The sequence below is a fragment of the Fistularia commersonii genome, chromosome 10 (assembly GCF_037954325.1).
Source record: "Fistularia commersonii isolate RoL2024-O1a breed Wild chromosome 10, RoL_Fcom_v1.0, whole genome shotgun sequence".
In the NCBI taxonomy this organism is placed as follows: Eukaryota; Metazoa; Chordata; class Actinopteri; order Syngnathiformes; family Fistulariidae; genus Fistularia; species Fistularia commersonii.
Genome location: NC_141293.1, coordinates 530,450 through 552,380, shown reverse-complemented (window position 1 = coordinate 552,380; position 21,931 = coordinate 530,450). Strand labels below are relative to the sequence as shown.

The 21,931-nt window shown below is 45.4% G+C and overlaps 1 protein-coding gene across 6 annotated transcripts in view; it reads right to left on the bottom strand.

Moving 5' to 3' along the window:
• The window catches only part of pard3ab (par-3 family cell polarity regulator alpha, b), a 302,221-nt gene that overhangs the window by 104,195 nt on the left and 176,095 nt on the right, over window positions 1-21,931 (bottom strand). For 3 of the 6 annotated variants that reach the window (XM_086153154.1, XM_086153157.1, XM_086153156.1), the window contains 4 exons: window positions 21,565-21,715; window positions 14,075-14,261; window positions 12,414-12,565; window positions 9,918-9,962 (listed from right to left, as the gene is read on the bottom strand). In XM_086153154.1, coding sequence (XP_086009280.1) covers window positions 9,918-9,962; window positions 12,414-12,565; window positions 14,075-14,261; window positions 21,565-21,715 — 535 coding nt within the window. The remainder of the gene's footprint in view (window positions 1-9,917; window positions 9,963-12,413; window positions 12,566-14,074; window positions 14,262-21,564; window positions 21,716-21,931) is intronic. The other 3 variants (XM_086153155.1, XM_086153158.1, XM_086153159.1) reach the window with 1 other exon arrangement.

Here is a 21,931-nt window from a genome sequence, read left to right as displayed (position 1 = left end):
ATATCCTTGCTGTCAACCTGGAAGAGCAAATTTGACGGCAAATTCAGGCAAAATGTGGAATTAGAGAGCAACGGAGACGATGTGTTCTGCCACAATCTGTGTGCCGGTTAAAAAGTGTGTGAAGGTTTAGACATCCTTCATTTTTTCCCCTCTTTCCACCAAAAAGAAAAAAAAAAAAAAAACTCTATAGAAATGTATTTATACCCACACAGCATTTATATATCTGTTCTCTGACTGATTGGGTGAGTTTGGGCTACATTATTTCTGCAACACATTTCATTAAAAATGGAAAGAGGAAAAAAAGAAAAAAAAAAAAAGCCGGGTTGAGAATGAACTTATACATCAGCAGAGCGGCCAAACATGATGGTTTAATTAAATTGTGACTATTAGTATTGAGGTGCAGAATTATTTTTCCCCCCCTGATATGGCACATTTCACCGATAGACCGGGGATGTGCATGCTGGATAATAAATGAAAACAGAAATAAATGTGGCAGCATGAAGGTGAATGAGGAGCGCTAATCTCCCGGGCGGTGTCACGTCAGAGCGACCGACTGCGGCAGAAGGCTGCAAAACACATGTCTGATAGACAAACATGAGGAGTCAGGAGGGAGGCCAATAAATGAAAGAGGGGGAAAAAAAAAGAAGAAAAGCCGAGCGAGCCGGGAGAAGAATGGCGAGGCTCGGAGGGGAAGGAGGGCACACTTTACATCAAAAACAATGGCAGGAAGATAAAGAGCGGAATAGAAGCGGAGGAATACTTTGCAAAAAAAAAAAAAAAAAAAAAACCTGTTTGTTTGTGCCGCCGCTTGCAAATCCATCATCTCCTCCCCGTTTAGAAATACAAATTAAAGGCTACGCTATTAAGCTAAACTGAATTTCATTAGCCTGTTTTGTACCGAACATAGCTTTTTTTTTTTTTTTTTTTTTATAATTCAAGTCACATTTTGTTTTCAGGTTGTTTTTTTCTTCTCACTTGAATTGTTATTCTAATAACACAATTGCTTTTTTTTTCAAGATAAGAGCAAAAAAAATCCACCAAAACAATGAGGCTAAAACATATTGAAATGTATTCAAACGACCCGCTGAGGCCATAGAACAATCGAATGACGCGAGCCTGGAAACCAGCTCAACTGGAAAAGATAAAAAAAATAAAAAATAAAAGGCAGGGAGCAAAAAAAAAAAAAATAGAAAAGCAAAATTGAATACATGCAGAGTGAACAACCTCAGGGGTTGGCAGCCTCCCATTCATTCTCATCAGCCTGTCCTGTCTGCTTAACGTCTCACTGAGAGCCAAGCTGATAGGCTTTTCACACCGCACACCCTTTCTATTTAAGGGATTCTGCCCGGCGCCGCTCGCCGTGGTCACACCTCAGCGGCAATCTCCCAAAAAGAAAAAAGAAGGGGGTGACTTCCACTATGTGGGAGTGCCGGCGAAAAAAAGCCAGTAAATCCCAGCGTCGTGCGGTGAAACATGGTGTCCATTCAGAGCGTCGCCGTCGCTCCTTCACGATGTCGCTCTTTGTTTTTTCTTGGTTTTTTTTTGCAAATCCGGCTGTCAAAAACTCAAGAGAGCGATTAAAAATGTGATTCCGGCGCGACCAGACGGTCATTTAGTAACGATCCGTATCCTCCGTTAAGACAAAGACGCTGTTTTTTTTCCCAATCTTCAGACGCCACCTTTGTCTCTGATATTCTGCCTTATAGGAAGAGATGAAGAGTAAATGACGGCAGCTTGCCTGCAGGGAGCTCAGGCCGCAGGGAGATGACACCGTCTAATAAAATGCCAGTATAGATGGTCATTTCTCCAACAGGTGGACGCGCAGATAAAAGCGATATCCGAATATCAAGCGAGTATATTTGCGACAGAGGCCGTCCGATATCGAGCTCGGCGTAGATCCTCCCGGGGATATGAAGAAACTCTCAGAGATTGATCACTCCCATTTATTTTTCCGGACGGCCACCGACCGTTTGATTTAGATAACGACGACGGCCCATGTCGATACGGCGCCGTTATTAAGTTGCGTTGTTTGCAAAACAACTTTCCAAATGAGACCTGAATATCCGATGACCTCGATGGAATTTTTCGCCGAGAATGAAAACCACCATTTCTCTGATATTTAGATTCCTGCCTCGCTGACGAGGAACGGACATGGTGAGACTTCAGCCGGCATCTCACACACATCCAGAGCCAAAGTTAGCGCTGCTCTTATTATCAGTAGGAGATCATTTGTGGCCGTCCTTCCCCAACCTTTTTACTTTTTACTGAGGAAGGCCGCCGCCATCGACCCGCCCGAGGTTTCACGCCAATCGTGCTAATCATGCTAAGGCGCGCTGTCCGGACCTGCTCTCGACGGACGTTGTCATGCGACAACAGCACTGTGATTTGTCGGCGTATAATACACATTATCGGCCTATAAATAAAAACCGTGACTTGACACGACACGTCCGACGTCATGGGAAATCGCTGACGATGCCACGGAATAATCTCTAACATTTCTGGGGAGACAAATGGCTGAGCGAGTTCATCCCGAAAATGAAAACACTCCGATGACACACGCGAACACAGTGAATATTTATACGACCGTTATCGTACAAAATAACATTAAATCGTACTTTGTTTTATTTTTCCCATCTAAGGGGCTGAGCGCAAATGTCAAAAACAGAGAAGGACACCCCAATGGCATGGCGCTAATTCCTCTTATCAGCAGAATGCCTGTATCTGAAAAAAAAAAAACAGGCCGCTGCGATTGTTTTTCAGGTGAACATCGATGAAAAACGGTGTCGTTTCTCGTTTGAAATCTAATAACCGTCCATTTCCCCTAATGCTCTGCGCTAATAGAATCCAGCTTGTGTTTTTAAGGGCGTGTGGTTTATTTTCAAATTCCCAGGCTCGGGTGTCTGTTTCACCAACTTTAAAACAATCAATCCCCTCCGCTAAGATTCAATGATCCTCGGCCCATTTAGCGGAGCCAAAACACTCCGTCCCGCTGAACCCGAGGACTCGGACGGCCCTGATGGATGAGATACGGCCCCCGCAGGACAATGGCGGGCCGTGGACGGGAGCGCAAGCTTCATTTACAACCTGCCAAAGCGCTCGGGAAGAATCCAGAGCCCGTGAGGAGGAGCTGGGCTGATGTGGCAAAGTTCAAACTCAGCTTCATGGGCGATTTCTCCACATCGACTGGAGATACAGAGCAACGGAGAAGATGCTTCTCACGATCCCACAGCGACGTAGAATGAACTGTATTATAATAATCTAGTAAAGACAAACAGAAACATTAAACCATGACGTACGTGCGCTTGATTCAAATCTCTTCGATCAAACATAAGAGGTTGAGCAACTCGGCAAACACAAAGCGGGAGGTTGTTTGTTTCGAACCGCATCGCATAAAAAAAATAAATCCATGTGAAAGAGCCTCGCTGGTTCGTACCGCGGCGAGCTACATCGAACCAAACGTGCATTTGCATGTCTGGCTAATTGAGGAACTCGAGAAAGACTTTGGACTGACGGAGGAAACCAGAAAAGTCCACGCCGACACCGGGGACAACATGGCCGCCGACCCTGTTTATACTCAATAAATATATTGCAAATTAAAAAAGAGCCGATCCATTCTTGAACCGGAACAACAGACGATCCCAACCCGACCCTTTTAGGAGTCCGGGCTCGTCTCCGCCGTCTGCGGCAGCCAATGGCGTAACCTGAAGCGCTTGAACGCACCGACGAATTCAAGCTGTCATCTTCTCCGCAAAGAGCAGAGAAATTTCACCTTCTGCGCTCCAACCGATCGGCGTTCGGACACACGGAAGACATTCTTCCCTCGTCAGCAAATCCGTCATGTTCCCGCTCGGTCGGATCACATCCGCCACGCCCACGGGAACGACGCACCACTCTTAGACGGATGATATTGTTCTAATGATAAAAGCATTTGGTTTTTCTCCCACTGGGAATAAAGGCCAGTTTGACTTCGAATTCAAGATTAACACAAATCTGTTTTCACCCTGGGGATTTTACACAAACGTGAAAAGTTGTAAAGCATGAAATGTGGAATAACACAATCATGGATTTTGTGGATTCAATATCATACGTTTGTATGCAATCTGTTTTCTTACAAAACCATATAGTGTATTTAGCACTTCTTCTTCTTCTTCTTTTGGCTTTTCCCTTCAGGTGTCGCCACAGCGAGTCCACTTTCTCCATCTAACCCTATCTCTGGATCCTCCTCTCTCACACCAACTACCTTCATATCCTCTCTCACGACGTCCATAAATCTTCTCTTTGGTCTTCCTCCAGACCTCATGCCTGGCAGCTCCACCTTCAGCAACCTACTACCCAGATCTCCAACATGGTTTGGACATGAACGCTCCTTTGTTCGTGTCCAAAACGTCTCAATCATCACTTTGTCTCGGCCATACATGTCCTGCACCCCTGTGACAGATTCTTCTTCTCCTTTGGGCTTTTCCCTTCAGGTGTCGCCACAGCGAGTCCACTTTCTCCATCTAACCCTATTCTCTGGATCCTCCTCTCTCACACCAACTACCTTCATATCCTCTCTCACGACGTCCATAAATCTTCTCTTTGGTCTTCCTCCAGACCTCTTGCCTGGCAGCTCCAATTCCAGCATCCGTCTACCAATATATTCTCTATCCCTCCTCTGTCCACGACCCAACCATCTCAGTCTGGCTTCTCTGACCTTCACTCCAAAACATCTAACATGTACTGTTCCTCTGATAGACTCATTCCTGATCCTCTCCATCCTGGTCACTCCCAAAGAGAACCTCAACATCTTCATCTCTGCAACCTCTAGTTCTGCCTGCTGTCTTTTGGTCATTGGAACAGTTTCTAGTCCAAACATCATCGCTGGTCTCACCACTGTCTTGTACACCTTTCCTTTCATTCTGGCTGAAAGTCTTCTATCTCTTCGTACCCCTAGTGTATTTAGCACTGCATTTACAAGAATGTAAAAGCCTCTAAGTGACAGAACAGATCCATTGCTCTGACAGAAACTTATGCTTGGCAAATCCTAGACTTGCAAGCGACAAGAAACACAAATAAGAATCCACGATGCCTGACACATTTATATATATACAGTATATATATATATATATATATATATATATATCAATATGCAACACACTTGGGATTTGTATTTTTCTGTCACAAGACAGAAACTGGGCCTGAAGCAAAGCGAATAAGTGACCCCTTACAGACGGCGCCAACGTTTGTTTGTTTCTTTTTCTCCCCTGAAAGAGCAGCACTTGCCCTTAAACCAAGACCCGCAGTCATGTATATATGAAAGGGAAAACATCCTACAGTTCCTGGCAACAAATTCAAAGGGTAATTTATTCATCTCAAGAGACGGTCCACAAGATAATCCCCCAAACTGTCCTACATGTGGAAAAAAACAACAAAGCTATTTCTGCACATCTTTAGCGTCAGCATGAAAAATAAATCCCGCTATCACGAAGCCGATGCGGGACGTAGCGACGAATGCTAAGAGTGTTCTAAATACCGTGTCTGATCATTTTCTTGATAACAGAAGATGCGGCGTGCTAATTATGATAAATGAATTATTATGAATGGCAGAGTAATGAGATATTGGGGTTTAAAAAGAGATGCCGATCTCTTGCTTTGTCGCTACAATGAATTTCGACGTCACGTGACTTGTAATGTGACAAGATAAGCCGAAGCGAGAGAGAACAATTCAAATATTAAATCACTCTCGGAAGCCTGAATGGAGACTCGGATACTTTTCAGAATTTCATAGATCGGGCAACAGTGGGAAACCAAGGTGTTATTACGCTCTGCAAAGGTACAGGTGTTCCAGTCATCCATTAATGTATCAGCTTTATGAGGAAACAAAACGGCTTGAATGGGCGACAACATATTTAAAGTACCGTACTTTACGGACTATTGAGCGCATCTGAATATAAAAATATAGATAAACACGACTAAATCAATTTATGTGTACATATAAAGGCCGCTCTCGTCCAGAAACTGCAGGTGTCCACATTTTAACATGAGATATTTACACACAAATATTTTCTACAACTTCTAATGAAATCCAGACCGGTGACATTCACAAATACGTCCTGGAAATGCTTTTTCCCTGGAACACGGCTGATGAAAAAGACAAACAATATATATCTTAAATATCTATCTTGGTCTCCTTCCTGCGCACTAAAACCATTCAGGTCGTCTTCTTGTGAAGCTCTTAAGCACAAAAATAACACATAAATTATCCGCGTCGTCGCTTAAGCTATTTGAGAAAAGTAGCGGCGTCTCGTCCTGAAATGATGCTACTAATAAAGATATAAAACAGTTAAAGTGTGCGCGATGAAGGCCTGGAGGAGGCGAGGAGGGGGATTTATGGAGGGAGAGAAAGAAGACAGGAGGTCAGTTGGTGGTGGAGAGAGCAGAGCTGGATGGAGGAAGGACCTCCGGCCGTGGAGACCACTGGAGGCAGCGGCAGAGCCAAGAGGAAGACCCAACCTCTTCCTTTTCTCTTATGGACATTAAACAGGGTACAAAAGGGTGCCAATATCATAGGTATTAAAAATAGAATTGGAGCAAATTTTTGAGAAGCCCTCCAGCCGCCGCCATCACTGCTAGCATTAGTCCTGCTCAGATCTGACAACAGTTAGAAGTCTTGGAGTTCAACCACTCTGAAGTACCAACTGTTGCGCTAATGGCTTTTGCTTCATATGGTAATCGGCTTGAGGTCTCCGTTCTCGGCACCGATCGACCGACGTTCCCTCCGCGAGCAAAAAGCCGAGTCAAAAATCCCTCCGGTCGACTCTTTGGTTTCCGTGTCTGCCCTTCAAGAGAGGGTGTAAATTAAAAGAGTGAAACGTTCGCGATGATTATATTCCCTCGTTTCTGCGTGTTCACCGGTAGACATCCGACCCGACGCCGTCCTCTCAAATTCTCCGGCAACTTCCTCCTCGCTATCCGAGCCGTACTTTGGAGTCGTGCACGTCCGCGTCACAACTCAAGTCAAAACAGGCTGCATTTGATCCGAGCGGCTGATTTCAAACCGACGAAGTCGAAGCAACAAAGAGGCTCCACAAGACCTGACAGTGACAGATGAATTGCCGTCAGCTTGCTGCCTTAACCAAGGACAGAGCACTCACTCTACTTTCCCTCGACTCACACACACACACACACACACAGAAGCTCTGACAACTGCACATCCCACACACACACACACACACACACACACACACACACACAATTAGTGCGACTGCACTGCAGAGAAAAGGGAAAAAAAGGAGTTAACTACCCGCTTTTCTAAGCGCGCTCAGGAGTGACCTCAAACTGCGGCCAGGACTTCAAGTCTGCTCACGGACGAACGTGCACACACCCCGCCACACTGCGCCTCCGACACAAGACGTTTCCAAATCTGCACAATAAATGTCTGTCGTTTCTGCCGCTGAATAATTTATGACCCGTTGCCCGCGAGCGAGGAACCAAACTGTTATGTTTTTTAGTTTTTTTGACAAAAGCGCAAAGACAGGTAGCAGTTCATCTGGAATGCACGACCTCGGCAGTTTCATGTGGCGTGGCGTAAAAGAAAAAACAAAAAAAAATGTTTTTTTGATACGAGGACTGAACCAGAACGGGAACAGAACAGGCCGATGTGAGAGCCTTGGGCAACGGCGTGGAGGGAGGGGGCTAACAAGTTGCTTCCTTTGGATTCTGACATCAAAACAGATTTCATGACACTATGGGATATTTTTCCTGTCATAAAAAAAAACAAACTTGCAGCACTTTGGAGGGAACGCGTTGCCGGCTCTTGCAAATTCGGTAATTCTCAGCACATCTACGGTGCTTTTAAAGCACGTGTCGAACATCATTGTATGAGGTCTGATAGACTTAAATTAAACGAGTCAAAGTCGTGCTTTTCCCTCCATTCACGCCGATCATGTTACCTGCAAGGTGCGGCCGTTAGATCTCAGCGATCCACATCAATGCGGATCTGAGAAATACCAATGATGCCTAAATGTCCAGGAAGGGAAAAGCTGATGCAGATGGAAGGCTGCACCGAAACAACGGTATGTCTTTTGTGCGATGAGGCGGCGTCGCTTGTCAGAGAACACAATCTACGTCCAAACACGGAGCCGAGTACGCTAAAGTTAGCCTTCCAGAAAAACAACAAGTTGTCTGAGAATGAAAAGCCAAACTGCGACGGAAGCAGAAAGTGCTTGTGAAAGCCGCATCCACAAACACTGCAGCGGCGAACGCTGGCTTTGGAACAGAGCAACTAGAAAAAATGTTTTGTTTTGCATTTATGCTAATGCATATGTAACATTTTGGTCTTGAATGAGTCATAAATTCAGAGTTGTTTAACATTAAGGAGCAGTTACATTTGCTTGACATTCCCTTTAGCTCCATTCATACAGTTCCAGGCCCATGTGGCCCTTTGAGGGCCACCGTGAGTCTGACACCCCGGTTTAAAGTAAAAGCTAACGTTAAGCGGCCGCTACGAGCGCACGCATTTAGACACGGTTAAGTCTAACGTGTCGCCGTTTCCCGACAGTCACCTTCGCCGGTCAACATGAAATCGTCTGGTTCTCTCCTCAGTTCACCTCGGAATAATAATGTATTTCCCGGAGGCGCCGCCACAGAACATCCCGCTCAGCCCCGTGCCATGGTGTACTTCTGTTTGTAACACAAATGCAAAGAAAAGGACCTTTCAGGCGACAGACACTGAGCGTTTTTTAAACAAGTCAATATAAAGCGGGTTTCTAGGACAAATATAGTATCTTGTTCCACTCAAACAGGGAACGCGTTTCTTTTTTAACTCGTAAGCTGCAAATGGTACCGGCGTCGACGGGGAATGACGTTCGATGACACCGATGTGATACGCCAACATGTTGAAGGTATGACCGTTTCAGCTCCGAAAGCCAAAGAGGGACCTGTTTTATTGGAAAAGAAAAGCCCCTAATGTGATTTTTGGAACCGCCGCGCTTCGTCTCGCCAAACGCCCACAGCGGCAACAAGGCAATTCTTCACAAATTCCCCGACCTCGGGCTGTTTATCAGCCATTAGTACTCGCCGCAGAACTTTCCCTCCAAAGCGCTGCATTGGCACCGGATCAGGCCTGGTGGCGACACAAGGCTGATTGTGACCAGGGAGGCGGCGGCGGCGGCGGCGGTCGTGACCAGAGCTCAGACTGGAAAATGCCCGCTGGACCACAAACTGCTTTTTTGCTTCTTCTTTTATTTACTTTTTGAAATCAAGTAACAGCGTCCCGTTATTTATTTGTGATTTATTTACGGAGCAGATTTGCAATTCTCGTCGTCTCGTCGTCGGTCCGCATGCTGGGGTTTCCACCTGCGCTACAGTAACCGTGGCTTTCCAATGACGTTCGCCGGAACGACAAAACACGCCGCGGTGCCGCGTTACGACAGGCCGCGACCGCGACGCCACCTGAAAGAAGCGGCGATACTCCATACTCCAGTGGAAATCCCATCGTTGCACCAAAACTCGATTTAAGAGCGTCAATTTTATCCAGCTGCCTTTGAAATGAACAAATAGTTTAGCATCTCAAACAGCTCCCAGGCACTCCGGCTCCTTCAAGCATCACGTTTGTTCATTCTTCTTGCAAAAAGCAACAATACAGGGGTTTTTTTTTCCCGTCTTTTTCACAGTCGAAACACACACGAGGACACCTCACTGTAACCTAACTATTATTTTCCCCGTCGAGATAATAGGAGTCGCTGATTACTTTGTGAGCCTGATCAAACTTTCTCGCAGGCCATGAGCGCGAGACGGGCCGGGATCCACCGACACCCGCGCGGAGGTTTATTTCAAATAAAAATTTGAAAGCTATTAATATTAGCATTCACGGCTCTGCAACGATACCTCGCGTAGGGAAAGGATCCTGTCCTTCTACGGGTTCTGGCAGGGCTTACCTGTGTCGCTCTCAAGACGGGGGGTGAGGTTAATCTCGTCGGCTACTGTTAAAAGGAAGTGGAAAAAGGGAAAAAGAGGGGGGAGGGATACAAAGATTTGGGGTTCAGTTAGTGCCGGTCACATTCCACATGCATCATCCAGGTACGTCACGGACAGGCTTCATCTCAATTAGGATCGGACGCCATGCGAGACCAAGGCGGCGAGCGGGCGATAGGGGGAGAGAGAGGAGGGTTTGAGGATAGCAATCAGGCTTGTTGTGATATCAACACGGCAAAGAGCGGCAATCTGGTCGGGAAGATTAGATATGATTATGGAGTGCGCGAGCGGGGGGAGACGGCCGCAGCCGAGGCAATCAGCCGCCGCTCCCAGGCATTTCAAGGTGAATCAGCGCCGCCAAGTTTCTTTCTTTTTTTTGACTTTGGCAAGAGATGCAGAGGCTGTTTTCATACAAAGAGGCAAGAGGTGGAATACATTTAGAGGGGAGAAGAAGAATCATCAAGTGTGAAAGGTGCGCGAGAGGTTATATCCAACACCATTTCTGTCCGAATGCGTCTGACTTGGCACTCGAACCGGGCAATGAAAATGTAGGTTCCCTTAAAAGGACAAAAAAAAATATGGAAACCGCAAGAGGCAAAAAGAAATATTTATATTTATATAAATAATTATATTCATTTTTATATATATGTATTTATATGATTATAAATAATTGCACTAGTCCTGTGCAATTAGTGCCAGAAAATAAAAGTCATTCCAATGTACCAATTTTAATTATTATTATCTGTTATAATCCTGTGACATTCATGTGTTTTTGTTTTTTTTTTGAGCTGCTCTCATTTTTATGCATCTTTAATATTAAGTGATTTATTTATCGCTTGTTTTTTTTTTTTTGTTAATCCAAAGTGATCTTTTTCAAACAACATTTTGGTTTCCTTATTTGTGTAAAACTTCACACCACAACTTGATTTTCTCCGATTTTCCACTGGCTGATGGGTTTTCAGCGAGCTGATAGCAGCCTCTGGCTGGATTTTTTTTATTTTTTATTATTTATTTTTTTTTAAATGACAATAAAACTCATCTCTTGCATGCTTTGGATTTGGGAGAAACGTTAACCGTATTAAAATGTAAAATGTGGGATGCACGCCGGCAGGCTTGCTGATGCTTCGGTGATATCCGGGATTTAAGAAATACACACACACATATATATATATATATATATATATATATATATATATATATATATGAATATATTTCTGGATATCCCTGCACAACAACCTTCAGCCATGGGAGTCAATGAGAAGTCTAGCTACCGCTTTAGGGTAAAACGATAATAACTCTTCTGCTGTTTTGTCTGCGAGTGTGTTGAACACACAAATACGACGCACCTCGCGGTCGCTGACTAGGAAACCCATTTGATCATTATGAAAACCCGAGAAATAGATCTTCTGGTTCATTCTTTCAAGCATGTTTCATGTTTCTATTCTCTTTCTGTCTTTTAATATATTATTATTGATCCGACCGGTTTGTTTTTTTCCTTGTTGATTTTGGAAGTGGAATAACGCCTCGGGCTTGGCGTTGTGTGTGTGTGTGTGTGTGTGTGTGTGTGTGTGTGTGTGTGTGTGTGTGTGTGTGTGTTTTCATGAGAAAATACATTTATGAGAGCAGGCAGACTGACCTTGCGACGTCAGACCCCATTAGTCCTGCTCAATCACATAGATTATAATCCACGATAAGTTAATCATTCTGGACAGGAAGTTGTGTGCGCGGAGGACAACAACCTCAGTGCTTTCTGTATCACGGGGTGTGAACTTGACTTTCATCGCAGGATAATATCTTGGATGTCACGCTCTTATTTTGCCAAGCGGCACGACTGACGGAAAACTCCAGCTGATACGATGGAACGAGAAAAAAAACAACAAAAAAAACCCGGGGACAAAACAAAACACCGCTTGCAGGAGTAAATAATACTGAAATAGATGAAAAAACAGATCATCTTAATCGCTCCATAGAACCAATAGTCTATGTTGAAGGGTTCCGGTGCTTTGAAATCCACTCTACAGCATCTGTATGGCACCGTAAAATGTGTGATTAATTATCCGGAATGGAAGATAATCACAACATGACGGCAGTAACAAGCCTGAAGCCAGTAATTACAGTACATTTCACATGGCAGGAGTATGACAGTGACTTTCCATATCATTGAACCCTCAATGCAAGACTTGGGAAAACTGTTTTAATTAGTTTTTGTCAAAGTGGGAGTTGAAGGGAACGTGACGGACAAATCCAATCTAACGTGGCATCGAAGCCCGTCTCGTGTCTGAAGACATGAATCTGAGCAGAGAAGATGCTCTTTTGGAAGGCGCTAAACCGTCATTACGATGATAAATACGCGGAGGGATCGATGCGACGGAAGGAACGCCGAGTGTTTTCGGGGGACTTCCTCCGTCCCGGCCAGGTTCTCTTTTCTTACGGCCCCGGCCGGCGGATGAACACCATACCTAGGTCCATGCTTTTGGACTTGCGGGTCTTGATGATCTCCAGCTGGGCCGCATCCCCGAACTGCTTGGTGCGTTTTTCCGACATGCTCTGTCGTCCGAAGCCTTCCCTCTGGAAGGCGCCGTCGGCGTTGTTTTCATCCGGACACTGAGAGCTTCGCGGAAACAAAAATAACATTTGTGGTGAAACGCACGAAATTCCAGAGCAAGACGCATCGCAGAGCTTTATATCATTACAACATTTAGCGTGATCGTGACGCTTAATGTGATGCAATGCTATGCTACGTGATATGATTTGAAGTTTGCTATACATTCTAACTGCAGCTGTTTTGGATCTGGCATCTGTGTATTGAAAAAATACACATAAAAAAATGCAATATAAAAGTCAGCAATAAATGTGTTGTTTTTTGGAAAATAACCATAAAGGCATCAGATGATGAAAACGTAGACGTGTAGCATGAGCCAAGAATGTCACCGCAACTCATCACACTATTATGGAGATGATTCAGTTAAAACAACAAAATGTGGACCCAAAAGCGACGCAAGGGATCAGAAAGTTTGAGAGAATAAAGAATGCCACTTCAGAACCATGAAAATGCAAACATCACTTAAACTGAATGCATTGGCTCAATAGACGACTGATCACTTATAGCTTTACCATTTGAAAGTTATCTATCATGAAGAAAATCTCATTTATAAAAAATAGACACGAAGTGAAGTGAAAGGAATACTTGAAATGAAACAATTTGATGAAAATCAAGCTTAGAGGAGAAGAGAAACAAAATTTGAAATACAATTAAAGGCGTGTGTGTGCATGTTTTCAAAGCAAAAGAGGACAAAATAGGATTTCCGTCAGTTGCGGACTAGAAGCCGCTACTTTTTCCGCGCGCTTTGAACGCTGCGGCTTCAACAACAATGCAGCTACTTTATGGATCGATGGGCTAACGAGCTTCACGGCGCCAGAACATTTATCCTCGTCACATCGGAGCCACGACATGAGCGTGAAACTCTGAGGACGTTCAGTTCCGACACCATAGAAGACGACTTTACTGGTTTTAGCGCTCAGAGGGAAGACGCAGATAGACATCGCATGGAGGAGGACGAGGAAAACGGATGCACGGATTGACTTTTCCTCGTCTTATTTGTTCATCATCTTTTCCATCGGCCGTTACTGTTCTGAAAAAAAAGCATTTCCACTTGAGGAAGATACTAGTATGTATTTTTTCAGTATGTGTCCTATATACTGTATGTACACATGCACTAATTTAGTTATTTCTGCCTGCGGGCTTATATTGAGGTGCGCTCGATAGTCCGTAAATGACGGTCATTAAACTGAATTTTATATCTTTGAATGGATTTGAATGTGAATAATGTGACGACGCTGCATCCACACCATCCGGCGGGATTCTGGGCCGCACGAATCAAGGCGGGGCAATCGGCGGGTAAAACATCCACTTGTTGACACACAATACATACATTCATGTGCAAAACACGCTTGTTTTGTGTGACTTCCGGCTTTCACAAATGCCCAATTAAGCAAATGTGAGACCTGCCGACGGCTGATGATGAGGTTTAAACCAAACTCCACGTGTGTCGTGCAAATCACCCGACTGCAAAGTTGGATATCGCAAAGAAAGCGAAGTCTTGGTCATTTTCCGCCCCACCTCTCATTCTGCGCCGGCAGCTCTTTAGCCCACGACGGCGTCACGTCAGCGTTGAAGCCCACGTCGTCGTGGGAACTGGAGGATGACTGGTCGGACAGATGGGGCGGCAGGAGCGGAGGCCGGTCGTCCTCTATGATAACGGTGTCATCCTGAGGCATGTTGACCGTTGGAGAGAGCTGGTAGTTCCCTGGAAAGACGTGAGACCACTGTGAAATTCATCATTCGCGCAATCAGAGAAACACATTTCTGCATTTCGCCTGCTTCGTCATCATGGAGGTCGAGGCGGAAATCTTAGATCGACTTCCGGCCTGCCGAATTGCAACGGGTCTGATCTCTGACGGCGAGACTCATCGATCGAATTAGACATCTACATATTCGGTTCTCCGCCGTGCGCTCGCACGGCTGGTCCAGTTCGCTGCCGAAGAGCCACGCGAGGGCGAAGGTCACCGTGATCCGCCGGGAAGCATTTGGGGCAAATGCGGTCGGTCGGCCGGTCGCTGAGGTACGGGAACCTCTCGGAAACAGGGCTGCGGCAGCCGGAAGGGAGAATGGAACCTACGTGCGAGACCAAGCCATGGTATCCGTGGTGAGACGTCGTTTCATTACCGCGGCTTCGAGGAGCCTCCGGGAGCCACGACAGTGGTCGGAGTCACGTAAGGGCAAATGCAAACGTGCGTGAAATTCCTGGTGAAAAGAGCTGATTGTGGGAGGGTGAACGGCGTTGCTGCCAAACCTCCCGCTCCGCCCAAGGATTGCTTTCAGCCACTTTCAGGTTCAAAGCGTGTCAAAGTGAGAGACCCTCCCTTCACCGACCAGATATACCACAACTTTTTATCACCCCTCTACAATGCCGCGCTTTCATCGCCTCCCACGGTTGGAAGGCGGTCTCTCGTGCGCGTCGGCAAAGCCCGCGACCCCGGGCGAGAGGTAAAACATCTTTAAGTATCTCCACCCGAGACCCGCCGTACTCGTCGGATTAATGCGCGTCTCTTTTTGTGCCGACATGAATCGGAGAGGCGGCCTTTGTTCGGTTCCCTCGCTCCCCGCGCGCTCAGAAAATCTATCAGACTGTTTCAGATTTCCGACGGATCGTCCGCGTCCGCCGAGGACAATATAAAGGTCCTCTCGCTGTTCGGGATAAAATAGAGGTTTTCAAAATAAGAGGCGGTTTCATGCGAGGCTTAGTGTGTGAAAGGAGGGATTATTTCAATAGCGATCAGAGGACAAGCAAATTAAATCAAATATGTGTCATTGGTCACTGCCTGTTTGGAGAAAACACCGCTGTTTTTCTGCCTTGATCTATAGAGTCTGTGTGAGGACCTTGAAGTAGCTTCTCTGAAGGAATATGTCAAAAAAAATAGTATTTGTGAAAAACGTCCAGATTAAATAATGCCTTGGAAATGAGTTTTTAAAATCCATCAGGTCCATCAGGTCCCACGCTCGCGACATCAATCAGACAATAAAAACACTGGTTCTCTTCAGCGCTTCACCATCACAATCTCATTTTTGTCCCGTTTCACCTACAAGAGACACTATGCTTTAGATTCGGGTTTATATTTCTATTTCTGTGTTTATCTTGAAGTGCAATGCTCTGCCTTTAGGTGAATTTCTGTCTTTGTTCCAGCGATTGTGTGATTTTGTGATGTGCATGTATTCATGTTTCTCACCACAGTACATTTCATCGTGCTGTCGGAGCAACGGCCATAAAAACACTCCTCCGTTCATTCATTTTAAGCTCAATAGTTTAGTGTCTCCAGGACAGACCGGGGCCGTCCCACTGAATCCAAACAAGAAAACCGCGGCCGCAAATGATGTTTTCTTGATTAAACAAGTAACAGAAACTTTGAAAGATGTCAGTCCCTCTTTCTCCGAGCCCGACATAGTTTACTTCTCTATTATAGCTCCGCAACAATCAAGATTACTGCCGTCCGGGAGAAAATAAACCTGAAGAAATTCACACCGAATGAGTTTAAATTACAAAACGCACACACTGATTTAGAGTGACTCCGAGCGAACGTGCTCAGGAAACGGCCGTAAACGACTTCACAGCTGATCGAGGGATTGATCGTCGCGGCTCGAAAGAAAACTTATGATCGGGGCGACGAGCGGTTCGGATCGCAAACTGAAATATTCCTGCCGTCGTGTTTGCAATAAATATGTGCATTAGAGAGAGCAATAGTTAATAGTTAGTTAATTAAGCAAACATGAGCTGCGAGTCGAGCGTTTCGTCAGCATGACTCACACCAATGAAGCGTCGTCCCGCTTTGCCGACGGGAACCACACGAATATCATCGGAAATGATGCCGACTTTACATTTGGGGAAAAATGGACGAGCACGTCGAAGCTCGACGAATTATATCCGGCAACTTCTGTATCAAGTTCGACGCCACAGACGAACGGGACTTTTTTGTTGTTAAAAAAAAAAAACTTTGAAAAATTTGAAAAATGCAGGAAAATGTGGTAAATGTTAATCGGCAAAAAAAAAAATACATTTTTAAATTGTAACAGGAATGCGAAAATGCCCCTGGCTAATCAGCTTATACGGAGTTTGGCAGGCGGCACAATGGTGTGCCTATGTCAAAACAATGTGATTAAGTCAAGCTGCGCCCCAACAAATGAAGATAAAAACTTCCCTGTGCCGTGAGGCAAAAAAAAAAAGGAAAAAAAATAGTCGCCTTTTTTTCTCTCTCTGAATAGCAAAGCTAAGACACTTCCATTGATATGCGGTGCGTGACTTTGTGTTTAATCTGTATTTTGAAATTGGAAGCGGGGAGGGTTTGCTGCACTCCATGAAAAGGAGGCAGAAAAAGAAAAGGGCAACTCAATGCCCGGCCAAAGCCTTGTGTATCCAGGCTCAGGGACAAGTTTGTTTGCCTTTGGAAAGCATTCTGGAGAGGCGGAGCTGCGAGCCGGCCCTGCTGTTAGGTTTCTCAGAGCTGGGTTGTGAGGGGGATCGGCGCCACGTCGGCCCCCGCCGCTTCCAGAAAGCGTGGGTGAACGACCCGATGTATGGCGGTTACGTAAAGAGTGAAAGCGGGACAGGCTGCATCGTGTGAAAAGTCGCAGCTCTTTGTCGGATTCCGTTAAACTCGCTTGCTTTCGGTCAGAATCGGCTAAATAGCCGTGACGCCGCCGCGGATGTATTCAAAGTTCAGATCGCACGTGTCGAACTCTCGGCCCGCCACGTCATTGTGTGTGGCCCAGAAGGACGTCTTAAAGGGCCGGTCGGATTAAAATAAAGAAGTCAAACGCGCGCATCGACCGCCAACTACATTTCCTACCGTTCACGCCGGTCGCAGCTCATCCACATCGATGACACTGCCAACAGGTGGAATTGAGAAAACGATCAAATGAATGCATAAATAAAATGCATATGAGACATGTCCGATTTGAACGAGTGATAAATTCAGAGTTATTTAACATGAAGGAGTGGTTAGATTTATTTTCCATCACATCACCGTTCCCTGCGGCTCTTTCTAGAAGAAGGGACTTTGTTTGGTCTGACTGCAATAACACTTTTCTTACAGTGAATAGATGTTTTGAAAATGTAATAATAGTTTGCAGTTGACCATCAAATTAAATCAGCATTTTTACTCGACTAAATTTCTTTCATATTGGTGTCAGGAATGTAGCATTACCCAGAGCGGCGTCCAGAGCTGACTTCTTTTTATTTCTTTTTTGCCCGGACGAGGGTGTCGCGGTGCGGTCGGCGCGAATCGGTATTATTGGTAGCCTGGCAACCAGCTGAGCTCCAAAGACAAATTCTATTTCACTGTGGCGTGTCCTTTGACTCCACACCCTTTCTTTCCCACGTCTCTGGCTTTGCCAACAAGTGACTGAGAAGCTTCGCTAGCCAACGCTGTCGCTCCGGACGGGATGGTCCGACCCGCTCGGTTCGCTCGCTTTCTAAAATGAACGAGATTACAATTACATTTCCAGTAACCGGCCGGACGAACCACGACTTTGGCGGGCGGGTGTCTTCTGGTGATCTGATTGGTCGTCGGCGGAGCCCATTGCCTTCCCGTCAGTATTTTGGTCCGGGGCCACCGTTTCCGCCCCCCGAGGGGGACCGGACCAACTGGCCTTGGCACTTCGGTCGGGAGACTTGAATGCCTCATTATTCCACACAGCAGGAGCGCCATAGATCCAAAATAAGCGGCGTTCATAGAAAATAGGAGTTCGGGGAATCGATTCGCGCATCCGGACAAACCGGAGCATTTAGCTACACGTCGGCGTTCGGATCCAAACACGGAGATCCGCCGGAAAAACACCAGAAATCGCTTGTTGAAAAACACCAGAAACTTTCAATGCGACGATACGTCGGATCTAAACGGAGTTTGACGGCGTCTCTTCCTCACGCCACACGCTTTTTACACGCGTGTCCGCACGTTCCCGTCACTCCATCACTTCACGCCATCTCCCTGAGCAGTCGGCAGCGCAGCGCTGAGAATCCCATCAGTGTCACAGGTTGAATCACGGCGGTACAATCAACAGGCAGCGAGTGAGTGGAAACCCAATCAATCTGTCAACTAAAAGGGGAAAAGGTCTTTTTGTTTGAGCGCCAGCGGCCGAGGGCAGCCGTCCACCGCCAACAATAGCTCTGGCGTGGCTGGAGCTCGCGCGCGACATCACCTGAGAATCACACCAATAAGCACAAATTATCCCTCCCAGCGGCGGTAATAATTTCTGACCGAGCGCCCGAGGAACAATAGGTGGCGTTTTGTTGGGTATTCACCAGGACGGGCTATTATTAGACGCTTTTTTTTTTTTTTTTTTGTGCAAAAACAACTGCATTCTTGCGGCGGAGTGGGAACATAATGAATGGAATAACGTGGCGGCGATAAGACTTTCCGAAGGAGAATAGAAGCGGCGCGAGGTGAGAATAACACGGGGTGAAAGACGGCTTTTCTTTTTCTCTCCGTTTTGGCCTGTCTGGGTCTATTTGCATAATTAGAGGACAGTTTTTTTTTTTTTTTTAGCCCACAGTGTCGGGTCTTCAGAGCTGCCGGCCTGAAGGAATAATTAAGTCGCTCTTGTCTCCGGCATCTTCAGAGCGCAGAGAGCCAGCGGTCGATCCAAGTGTGAGCGTGGGCCAAAAACACCGGCCGATATGTTTTGAATGGGAACGATGTCGTCTTCTAAGAAAGCCCGATGCATGATTTATGCTCGGCGGCCCCTCGCGACAAGACGACGACCTCATTCCGAGGAGCGGCGCGAGAGCCCCCCCGTCGCCCCGAGCGCAGTATTTTATTAATTCAAGAGAGGTATGTAGCCGACGCCGCGCTGTGCTTTGTATTCACACATATTCACATCTGGGACCTGAAAAATGCAACTCCGGGCTGCTGCTCGCGGCATCTGATCCGGAGCGATCTGCAGATCACTCACGCCTTCTTCACGTCTTCTTCTGGGACGTTTGGATCCACTATCCAGGTGACCTGAACCATCGGCCTCGTCCATCTGACGCTACTTATTTCTCTTCACATGAGGAATTATTATTATTATTAATATTATGGATTATGAATGAACGGACCATTGAAGGAATGGATTTTGATTTATTCATTCATTTATTTTTTAACTATGTAATGATTTATTCATTTTTTTTTTTTTAACTGCGTCATTATTTATTCAGTTTTTTTTTTTTTTTCTTGTATTTATGTATTCATTCCAATGACCTATTCCAAAATACATTTCAGGCCATTTTCAGGTCATGTCAAAATCATTTTTCACCTTTTTGTCTTTTTTTTACACCACCCTCTCGGGCAAAAACACAATTTTTAAGCATTTTTCTGAAAGTGTCGTGCTGCTATTCTGAGGACTTTGAACTCACTTTTCCTCACATACATCACTGATCTCATTAACAAAGTGTCACCTTTTAAGTGACGTGACAAATAAGATTGTCACTTTATTGTCACGTCACGTTAGCGCTCAGTGAGGAATCATGTGATAGCAGTCCTTGTCACAGCGGCATTAATATATTGATGAGGAACACAGTAGAAGTAGAAATAATCAAAATATACTTATAGCACCAGATGGTTTTTATTTTTTTTTTGAAATATGATACATCGCAGCCACTGTGCCTCTGCATTCCCCTCGGAGCGATGACAAGACAGTTTTAATAATTTTACAGGGCAAAGCAACATTTTCCATCAGGTTTTTTCCGTCCTGCTGTATTTGCAGGTGAGCCATGTTCGCCCGTGCATTTTGCAAATTTAGTGGGAAGAACCGTGATAAAGGTTGAGCTACTTTGCTAAACATTCTACAGTTGGAGTCGATGGGTCTGGAAAAAGAGAGAAAAATCTACAACCGTGACTCCCGAGAAATGGGTCAAACCTAAAATGACCTTCTACAATGTTTTAACAATCTACCGAAGCCGTGGGTTCATATTTACAAAAATGTCAGGAAAAGACGTTTTTAAAATGCATTTTCTCTGAGTAACTTAAAAACGAAAGGAGCAGGTAGCACATATTGTATCGCCGTCAAATCCCAGACATTTTTCCTACACGTTCCGCCCGCGGCTACAAATTATACCTAGCATTTAAATAAAGCTTTAATCCCTCTACCTCCATTACCCGAAAACGATGCAAGGATGATCTGAAAATATTGCTTTCGTACCCTCAGGTCGGACGGACGGAAAACATAACCGTCATTTATTTAATAACCGTCTGATTGAGAAAGCTGTAAGAAGCTGCTGAGGAGGCTTCCAGACATCGGGGTCTGAAGACCCCCCGCCTTACAACTCCATCTTCAGATGCAAAGTCTGGGGATCCACGGGACTCGTACCTTTGCCCCCCAAATGAAATAACAACTCCCGGGCGGCAGCGGGGAAGAAGAGGCCGTTTTGTTGGATTTGAATGAAAGTCAAAGCAAATTCTGTCAATGGGACACCATTCCAAACCTCTCGCTACACCCCGGAGAACCGACGCTTAAAAAGCTTGAAAGTGACCAGAAAATCCAACCTTTACTTACAAAAATTTGGGTTTGAATACTATTTTACTCATAAAGTCTTTCACATCAGTGCTTATAACAGAATGCGTGATGGAAAATGGCGTCAAGCATTAACATTCCAGTTGGTGAACCAGGAAGGGATTGAAGGCAAAAACATCACACGTGTCAGAAATCATCTTATGTTTTATGTCACTCAGTTTCGTTTTCCTTCATTCTGTTGTCTTTTCTTATCCTATTTGCTTTTGTTTAATTGTCTCTTTTGTTTATATTTATACTAATATTCATTGATATGGTCATTGTTGCGCCGCTGTGACTAAAGAATTTTCCCTATAGGGGATCAATAAAGTTTACCTCGTCTAATTTAATACCACTTATGCCACGATAAAAATAAAAGAAATCCAATTAAATGAAGTAAAGAAAAATAAATCTAAATCTCCAAACCCTTTCTATTTAGAAGAGATGGAATTCCTCAGGGTGTCATTACAGCCGGCGAGACGCCGTCTAAAACCGCCACCTTGGTTGAAAGTCGGCGGCGGGAGTCTTACCGACAGTGCGCGGCATCATGCCTTGGCGAGGCATCAAGTTGTCGTCCAGCCCCTCCAGGCCTCCGTACAGGGAGTGCGAGATGCGGCGCTCGTGGTCATCAAGAGATGTATTCATGGTCTGCTGAGGAGCCAGCGGGCTCCCCGGGGCCTCCTGGGGGGGAACACACACACACACACACACACACACACACACACACACACACACACACACACACACAAACACCGCGGTCACATGGATTATTGCAATCAATCACGACCTCATAATATCCCGAGCGAAAGAACACGGGCAAAAGTGAAACCTTCCCAGAAACCGATGTACGCGGGTCAGCGATCAATAACTCAATTGAAGCTGTCCGGAGCGAATGTA